The sequence below is a fragment of the Haliotis asinina genome, chromosome 15 (genome assembly GCF_037392515.1).
Source record: "Haliotis asinina isolate JCU_RB_2024 chromosome 15, JCU_Hal_asi_v2, whole genome shotgun sequence".
NCBI classification, from domain to species: Eukaryota; Metazoa; Mollusca; class Gastropoda; order Lepetellida; family Haliotidae; genus Haliotis; species Haliotis asinina.
In genome coordinates, this window is record NC_090294.1 from 28,573,867 (window position 1) to 28,584,299 (window position 10,433).

General features: G+C 39.0%; 1 protein-coding gene across 1 annotated transcript; it reads right to left on the minus strand.

Moving 5' to 3' along the window:
• Window positions 1–5,895: 5,895 nt before the first annotated feature.
• LOC137264960 (uncharacterized) lies at window positions 5,896–6,381 on the minus strand. Its single transcript, XM_067800306.1, has one exon. The coding sequence runs from the start codon at window positions 6,379–6,381 to the stop codon at window positions 5,896–5,898; it is 486 nt and encodes a 161-aa protein (XP_067656407.1).
• Between the last annotated feature and the right edge of the window lie 4,052 nt (window positions 6,382–10,433).

Here is a 10,433-nt window from a genome sequence, read left to right on the forward strand (position 1 = left end):
ATTTTATTAAGCTAAATATGGTACTTGGCATTTTAGAACAGCACCCAAGTGCAATACCTTGGTCGATATGATATATGTTTGTATCAAACGACAAATGAGTGATTTAATGTTAGACTCGCATCAAACAAGATTAATTTGTATCCCACCCCGATATATAGAGGTTTTAACTGTGTTTAGCCTATGATGCCTTTGAAGAGAGTTCTCTTCAACTTATAATAAATATAGAATATATATCTACAGATGGAAACATAAATTGTGACAAAAAGCTTAAGAAGCCCATTCCTGAGAGTCATCAATGGAGATGAACCTTCCAATGACACGGAAAGTGGGCCAACCCAGTGCGAGATGCTGGTAAAATGCCCAAACTGAAAAGAAGAAAATGGAACTGGACTAGAGTTCTTCCGTACCAGCCAGCTGTCTGACAAAGACTCTGTTCTTCATGCCAAGCACCCATACATCGTGACCATGATACTTACCCAGCACTGCAATAACTGTTTATACTCACTGACGATAATCTAGACAAGTTTAATTCGCATGTTCTTCATGTGCGTAAGATTTACTGGACGTTTAACTTCAGTTTCGGGAAAATCAATGATCTGGTGTCATTCCAAAGTCTGATATCATTTAATCGTGACCAAATTGCCCATTTACCCCCAAGTATCCATCTGAACGAGAATTAAGGAAATCAGTGAAAAAGAATAATCTTTGTCAGATTTACATGCATTCTTGGAAAATGGCAGTACTTGTGTTTTGTTGGTCGTATTAATCTTACATTTAGACACGAGTAAATGGTTTCCTTTCAAGCTGAATATTTAAGTACATGCAGAAAAGGACACTGCATACCGTAGTTAACCGCCCCCTTGAGTTTCTAGTATTGTCATAGTCCGTAGACCAAACCCACTGGTTGTCGGTGCCAAATAGAGGACTAAACACAAGTGGGTATGCACTAAAAATGATTTCTTGTCGCAAAGCTACAAAAGTAATGTCGTTCCTTTCATATCTATATGTCATACAGGATTATCTTTGCTCACTCGAGGCGGTACCGATGACCCCATCTGGGCATATACTTTCATGTACTTAACAGTAACAAAATTAAATCTTATAAAAGTAAGCGTTCATGTTCATGTCTTCTATTTAAAAAGTCAGAGTTGCGTTTATCTTGTTGTTCAGTAAACGTACGCATTAGGTTAGAAACCTACATCGTGTTAGCGTTAGACAGAAACAAAGATATTTCTTCGGTTGCCATTGTAAAACGTCATTATTGATGGGATTCTTGAGAGGCATTGAGAAGTTGTTATTGAAGTAAAACACAAATAATATGGATGACAAACAATGTGGATGACAACATCTTCTCATACAATAAACAAGAAATTGTCATCTATATCATTTACGTTATTATTGATGTGTCATGGACAAACAGTAAGTAAGTTAAGTAAGTTGGTTCTTGGTTTGTTTGTTGTTTAACGCCCCACATAATATTCCAGCTGTATGGCGGCAGTATGTAAGTAACTGAGTCTGAACCAGATAATCATGTGATCAACAGCATGACCATCGATCTACGCGCTTGGGATACGATGACAAATGTCAACCCAGTCAACGGCTGACCACCCGATCCTGTTTTTCGCCTCTTCCGCCTGGGTTACTGAAGATCACTTCTAACCCGGATCTTCACGGGTCTAGTGAGTAAGAATATCAGATAACCAGATGAATGAATAATAGGACGTAGATCTTTCGTACTGAGTCATTGAGTGAAGCGTTTGTTCGATTTCTGTATTGAAAGAATACAGAATTGAATAACAGTATATGAACAGATCTTACCTCGACGTCCGAATGTTGGGATCTGATTGGTTTACGTGCTCTTGATACAATATTATTCCGCCTTGGAGGGAAGAATATTCTGAGCCGGAGAACCACTTTTACCCTGTGTGACGAAAACAGCCTGCTTATGGATTTCCATTCAGATGACAAAATCCTCCCACCTCGCCTCGAAGTAAACAACCGCGAGGTCAGTGGAGGTCATATGACTCAGGACAAACTGACCGGAGCTCATATGAACAGCTGTTATGGATGAAAGATTAAAATTGTTTCGGGAGATTAACATGAGATGCATTACACAACATAGGTCAGAGGCGACACATACACAGCATATGTTGTAAGTTTACCTTTTCAAAAATATAACGCGTACATCTTGTATCTACACGTGAATATCAGGGTTAGAACTGATCTTCAGCAACAAATGCTTTTAGCCATAGAAGATCCGGGTTAGGCCTGATCTTCAGTAGTCCATATTTGCAGACCGAGATCATGAGAATCAGGGTTAGAACTGATCTTCAGCAACCTGTGCTTGACGTAATGGGATAATGAGGTCAGTCTCGCTGACTTTGCTGGCACATGAAAACGTATCCAAAATGAGTAGATTGATGCTCACTATGTTGATCACTGGTCCAGACTCAATTATCTATATTACTGAGTGCAACGTTAAACAACACATGTTGTGTATCGTATAAATTTATCACGTCCTCCATTATTTGAACACACATGATAACAAACAGACATTCAAAAGTAAACTTTGTATCAACTGTGTATCATCTCATCACAATTAATCAATCATATTCTCAACTATGTGAACTCAACTACTTACAAACTGACATTGATACACAATGTAATCATTGCATAAATTATGCATCATTTCATAATTGTTAGTCATGTTTTCCACAATCGAACACCAAAATACATACTCACGTTGACACAAAATGTTATCCACAACAGCATATTTACAAATGAAGGTCCTCAAATTTCGTCATCACTTCTATGTCACACACCTTGATGTCATTTCCCCACGCACACATATATATATAGCGGTATACAAACATAACGAGTCCACCTTCTTATCATATAAATTATATAGTATCGAGCAGGCTTTACGTACAGAGTGACCGAAACTTCATTTATATTACGAAGCTGTCACGAAGGAGAGACGTGCGTCCGCAGTGGGTTCCGATACATAAATCCACAGGTATTACCTTACTTTCTGTGTTGTACTTTTCTATCGAACGCCATTATTAAATAATGACAGTTACGCCAGATCGAAACCTTGGTAGATAAGCTTTAGACATGTAGTCTCATAACAGCGGATTCACTGGGCTACCTTTCCATACGGTTTTCCAAACGTTTATCAGTTTATAATAATTCTGTTTGACACTGACCTTATGTGACGTAAACACGGTCTCGATACACGGATAATTTTATTATTCTCATACGGAGACTTGATAAGTATAGGAGTGAATGAGTGGCTTAGAAAGTTAGCAAGGCGTTTAGTCCGTGTCATTCTGCATGAGACTCATATACATCAAAGCAAGTTAAACATCATACATCTCATCGGAAGTATCACCAGTTTCGCCCTCGTGGTTACATACCCGTTGCAAGAGACAGTTGCATGACGACTTTTTATGATTTGGTCGCCAGCAGACACTTCAACATTCATATCCCTTCGATCGCGATTGCAGTCGCGATATGTTACAGATCGGCTCGAGATTGCTTAATTTCAGGCTTGCGAACGGGTCACAACTGTTTTGCGTTAATATCGTGATTTTTTGTAATTTGGTTACAATTAATTTGATCTGAGTTCCATTGGTGATGATATCTTTAAATTATGAAAATGGCAAGAAAGCATGGCATTCGGGATCCACACGTCTTAAGAAAACATCTTCTTTGGTTGAAACCTAGATAAACATCAACTGAGATTTAACAAATTTAACGTTTATTCTCTCGTATAAGGAATGAAACTCTTTGTTGTTGTTTTCAGACAGGATATATTCCGATCTTCAGTGGTGTTTTTAAGGCTTGAGAGCTCTGGACATTCTTCTCAAGATAACTTAAGGGCATCCTTGTACTTGAGTGGAGTCTATGATTGCAATCATTATTTCATAACCGAAGGCATTCCGTCATTTTGACGAGTCATACAAGAGTATCATGAGGTATTGGAGTAGGAGCCTCAGCACTAAGTACTCTAACATGCCGTACCCAACTCATACCGACCATCTTCATTTGAGCCATACTGTAAGGTACTACGTACACAAGAGGAAGGGTGTACTTGATTTTAAATGAGTGAAAAATGAGTACCCTCGAACGATAACAACCACATCTGTGCACATAAAGATAAACCGGGGTTATATGCAAGGTGAATTATGAATCTATAGCACGTTGTGAGTTCGTGAGCGAGACAAACATAAAATCCTATGTAGGAATTACGTTACGAATTAATTGTATCAGCGATGACCAAAGATGGAACGAAAATTAGTTTATGAGTCATTTGGGCAATGCAATTGAACACTGGCATTTCAAAATTTTGCTGACTAAGTGGTAAGTGACTGTATTGGAGATATTCCGATCCTGTCGACATTGCGACAATCTGGACACCCTTGTTCCATAGAGATTACGCAAGCAAATTATCAAGTTCCTCTAAGTTTATTGGCTTTTTCAAGTTGTAAGAAACTTCTCAACAAGTCATTAGCAAGTGAAGAATGCTAGTGTCAAAGGAACGCGATTTGAGTGACATACATGCTGAATGTCAAGAAAGCTGAAAGAAGATCATAGTACTGGACGACGAGGTAGGAAATGAAAATGATTGCATCAACAGAACTTACTCACAAATTCAAGGTAAGGGAAGCGTAATTACAAAGACTAAACTTTAAGTTTAGAAAATATGATTCTAACTCTCACCATTATCTCTTTCCGATGTTCGAAAATGTAAATACACGGATCAGCCACAGTGAAGAGTCGTTGAAACATGCTCAGTTGGTAACAATAGAATCGATAAAACTGTAAATGACAGAGTAAGAACATGAACGTAATAAGAATTGATGGTAATATTTGCCACATTCCTTCAACTGAGCAGGACCTGACGTGTAGCAGGAAAACGCAAAGAAAGGACCAGGAGGCGTTCGTATGTTCATCGAATATGTGTTAGAAATATACGGTTCTGAAATATTGAATGATTCTGTTGAGGTTTGTGTCCCCGGAAGGACAAGAACTCCGTTGTCTGGGTTTGCGAGTGGCTTCTCCAACGTTGTTGTCCAATCCCACTTGTGTGGGGACTTCAACGCAGGCTGCGGGCAGAAGGATGACTTTATTACAAATGATCACACTGTACACACGCATGTGATATAGGTTACATTGAGACATGTTTATTGACTTACAAGTCACAAGTAATATGTACACTGTACACGGTCTGAAGTTACACGCATCTATACCACTGTTAGAGTCTTTCGGAAATCCCAAAAGTATGAAAGTTTATCTTGTCTTAAACCTGTTATCGAAAGTAAATTAAGAGATATATATCAGCAAACATGGCTTTCAACAACTGAAACCTCTTCCAAAGCAACCACATATAGCATTTTCAAAAATACATCTCTCAAATTTGAGCCATGCCTCAACTTTCTGCATTGTAATAACTTGAGCCTCTGAATGCCATTTAGAAGTGATACACAAAAAGACACGAGCTTTTTATGGGATGACAACTTCTTTTATTTTGAAGAGTCACGACGTTTCGAAGTATATTCTTACTTCTTCATCAGGTGAATGAAACAATTGAATACAACGAGCTATTTATGCACATGCAGGAACAACAACAGTATGACAAAGGAAGGCAGTAGTTAATTGATGGATGGACAGGAGAGGAAGCCAGGAGGGTTGTTTACCCAGGCATGATTGGTAAGACAAACAATAGGAAGCCAGATGGGGTGGGGTATAATGGACAAGGGAAGCTAGGGAGTCCTAATCGAGGCTTGGGTGATGTGGTAACAGTGGCGGCATGTACCAAGTAGTAAGAGACAAGTGGGAGTGGGCCTTATTGGTAGTATGTACAAGGAAGAAGTGGGCAGCAATGATAATGAATTATTCCAATATTAATAAGTCCCAAGCGCTAGGGAGATGTGTTCCTTGGTCACGGTAGATAGCTGGTCGGCTTCTTCTGATGTCTATGGCCTCTTGCAATTTCCTTTGCCGCCAGTTGCTGTTGTTGGCAGATAGGGCCTTGGTGGCTTCCCGTATGATGGTATGGTCATGTTTCTTGCTGATGTGTTCGGAAACAGCAGATTTGAGGTCAAGTTTGTTGACGGATGCCTGATGTTCTTTCAGTCTGGTGTTGAGGGGCCTAAGAGTTTCGCCGATGTATGTGTCACCACAATCACAGAGGATTTGATATACGCATCCTCTGGGGTTGGGTGTGGAGCTACTGGTGCCTCTGCCGTTGGCGTGTAGGAGGCTTTTGATGGTCTTGTTGCTGGAGAAGGTGACATTTATGTTGGCTTTGTTTTCCACTAGTCGGGTGACCTGATGGCTTACAGGGCCTAGGTAGGGAATGTTGATCCTGATTATCATTACATATTACTACTGAATTTATTACTGTTATTTAATATTACTGAAATGTACTTTTAGGTGCTCTTGGCTGTAAGACTTTATCAGAGAATAAACTTTTCCTTTATCACTTCTCACAATTTCATTATTTATTTATATGTCTCAAATTAGAATTAGAAAGAGAAACATATATTCAGAAGTATTATTATATCACACCAAGTATGCATGAAAGATGAATGTCCTTTTTAACACGAATAAGCTAGGAACTTTAAGAAAACTTTCACTTTTCTGTAAAATAATTTTGGCTTTATTAAAGAAATAACTTAATTAACATATGCGTATATTCTCTCAATGTACATTGCGTCTGTCATACAGTTTGTATATAATTTCTTATGTTGTATAAATGTAAACACTATTCATGTACCTCTTATGCTGCAGTTTTGCAGCCTGAGTGAAAATAAAAGTTCAGTTCAGTGCAGAGAACCCCATGAACCAGTTCTACTTTACAAGGACATTAGCTGCATAAACAAACAGTGACATACCTTTATAATGAATCCAAGGGACCACTGAAATTAGTTCAACATGTCCGTAGTTCGCTATTCACGAATTTCCATTGGTAGAATTATAACAACATACAGCACGATACATTCCTACACAGTTACCTTCGTTTCACTATAAAGTCTGTGGTCCTACTTTGTCCACGCTTGGCCGACTGCAAACGTTCATCAGTTCGTTATTCAAGCCGTTATAATTAATTATTTTACATGATAACATACAGTGGTTTATTTGGGACTTTCTAACAGTTCGCTATAGTCGTCAGTAGTAAGTTCACTCAGCGGCACAGCAGTATCAACCAACAGCGAGGTGGTTGGGTAGCCTCAAGCGTTAAACCGATGAAACAGGTAGGCACAATAGGCACAGTGTATGAAGCCCATTTCTGGTGCCCCCCGTCGTGATGTTGCAGGAAAAGCAGTATGAAACGTTATTCGTCCATGAAACACCATCATGACGGCCTATAATCGCAAAATTGAAAAGAGCTTCGCCACAAAAACGAAGAGCTTGCCAGGTTGTAGGTATATAATGAGACGACGATACCGAAATAGCATGTTTGATCCACACCACGCGAACAGAAGTTCACAATGCGATGTTCCTGGACTCTAAATACAGACTCCTTCCCTGTCATTAACCCTGAACAGGAAGGTGTCAAACACAGTGGTGGAACCTCTCTATTATGCAGAAGTATTCTCAGACCTGTCACACGTGAAACTGAAATCAACAATGACTGTTTATCTGGTCCTTAACTATATGTATCCCAAGAACATTCTTTATTTTCGCTGTTTATCTGCCCCATCCAACAGAAGTGACGAACTATTCATACAGTATCTACAGATCACTGCACAGCCCTTCATGACTTACTCACAGAAGGGAACCGTGATATTTCTAAATGCTGCTATTGAAATATCATGTAGAACTATTAACACCACGTTAGTGGACTTTCATGCCGTCTGTGTAAGATTAGCGGGGTCCAGGCAAGAATGTGAAATGAAATAACACCGAAGCTGATAAAATCTAACACAACCGAGCATTAATCCAGCAATTAATTATAAAAGTATTGCAAAACAAATCCACACAAAACGACTGAATAAATTTCAACCGAGTTTCAACATACTCTCTGAAGAAGAGATCCTGGTTGAATTGTAATACCATTCATTATTCGACTGTACAAAATGAGTTTAATTGATACAGAAAGAGATTTAACTCATTTAAGTGGTCCAAACACCAACATCAACAATAGAAAGTTGAATTGGCTGATGACTTCATGCCGCGTAGCTGTGAACGTTTGGAAAAGTTTTGAAAAATTACTTGGAGGTCGTTTCATCTCGGAAGTTTGTTTGTTTCCTCTTAAATCCTAAACTTCCAGCTGTAAGTCGGCAGTCTGTATGCAATCGAGTGACTTACAAGCATTAGTATTAGACAAGTATTAGTATTAGTATTAGTATTAAGAATTACAAGTACTTGACGTTACGAACATTGACTTACACAACTGAAATGCGATGACATACTCTAACTAAACACGCGAGCCTCACTATTCGACCCCCTATGTCGCCCTTAACAACAAGTATGAGATGTCGAAGATAAACTTGTGGACTTCTTAGGGTTCAGTGAATCCCAAAGTGCTGACACAGACACTTGGAGACATGCTAACTATCAGTTTCATTGATATTCTGACAGTGGGAAGAATTACGAGTAGCTGCTACGAATTACAACTTTACAACCTGCACAGATGACCAAGTATTTCCCGATCACCTATCAAACAGGCCTTGGAAATGACACGCTACGGTAAAAAGTCAGAGGTTCTCTATTCAGATTTAACTTTGTACAAGCATGGTCCCCAGAGCATTGAAGAGGAAGTCCTTTGAAAGATTTTTGCATGACTAGTCCTTTCTCCAGTTCGTTTGTTTATGGCTTTCACATACGTTGAAGCAGAGATCCATAAAACTTACCCCAAGGATATCAAGGATGGAAATGGGAGAAAACCGCTAAATCACACTCTCATCATCATGTTGTCGTTGTGTTCTTAAGTACGTATGGTGGGGCGGATGAAATTCCTGAATAGCAAAACAGTTGTATTGGTGAAAATGGATTTTGTATTAAACGAACGTGTACCAGTCATTTGCGTAATGTTTACATTGTTTAAATATTAGGAAAACTATCACGAAAAACAAAAAAATATTGATTTCAAGATTACAAGCAGTTTTTATTCCATTTATGGAGACACTCGGTGGTTTAAACATTTGATGTTTGGTGTGGGAGACAATATAAACAATAATATCTTTACGAGAATGTGAGATGTTTCGTGAGGTGGAACTTCTCTGTCACATCTGATATAACACAGAGATGTAAATGCTACACTATTCGCATGTAATCATACGATCTTGTTGTAGAATTAAAAAACGAGGAACAGATTTTTCACAAGTACCATACGGCTATCGCTTTCCGGCTATATCTCATGACATTGTGCTCATGGTCTCTTCTTTCAAAACCTAGTCATTAAATGGATGAATATTTATCAAGATGTCGGAAACTTAATAACTGAATGCCTGCATTTCAGATGGTCTGGAACTAAACGATGTGAACTTACATAAGTTCTTTCAGGGATCCTGAGCGTTTGTAACGATGGCGAAAATGAGCAGAGTTTTTTGATGAGTTTTTCAGGACACAACTAGAACTGTCTTTGTGTGTGCCTGTGTCTGTGTGTGGGTATGTGTGTGTTCTGTGGGCATATCTGTGGGTGCCTCTGTCTGTGTCTGTGTGGCATGTGGAGATGGGTGAATGCATAGGAGTGGTGCATGATAAACGGTCGTATGGGTCTGTGGATGAATACAATGCATGGAAGAACGGTGCATGGGTAGGTGAGACGTAATCGGAAAAAGAGAGCGTTTTCAGGCTTTACCCATTTGTGTATACATGCTGCCCGTGTACACACAAGCAAGTTAAAGGACAGATAAGCCCAATGCGAATGCTTCACAACGAACAAACGAAACCTGGACTTGTCCACATTCGAAATATCTAAAATCAGAAAAAAGCACCTCTGAAGTCTTCCATGCACAAAAGACGCACAAACGTTGCCTTAACATAGTGATACATGCAAACACTCTCACGAAAATCGAAAATCTTCTTAAGATTTAGCGTACATCATAATCCTTAATGCATAAACTGTTTTGCAAGTAGAACCCAATCTCATATTAACAGCCTTTTTCTCCTCCTCGATATTAGAATTCATACTTTCCATAACAGCACGTGAACGCTTCATTAGATTCCAGACACGCTGTCTCTAGTTCTCAATGACGGTTCAGTAATGGTTCCTTTATGTGCAGAGAAACGTTGATGTATATTTTGTGTCACTGTCGTCGGTCATGTGTAATTGTAAATGCATTCTCTTGTGAAGTCGACGATATATAAACCAGTATCAGATGGTGATATTTACTCAAGAACAACACGTTCTTCATACGCGAGTGGCTGGCAGCTTAATGGTCTGTCAAGCTATTGTTTCAGTTTTACAAGACTCGATCTCT

What these genes read in the sequence shown, in the direction of transcription:
- LOC137264960 (XM_067800306.1), bottom strand. Translation starts at nt 6,381, where the DNA reads ATGATAATCAGGATCAACATTCCCTACCTAGGCCCTGTAAGCCATCAG.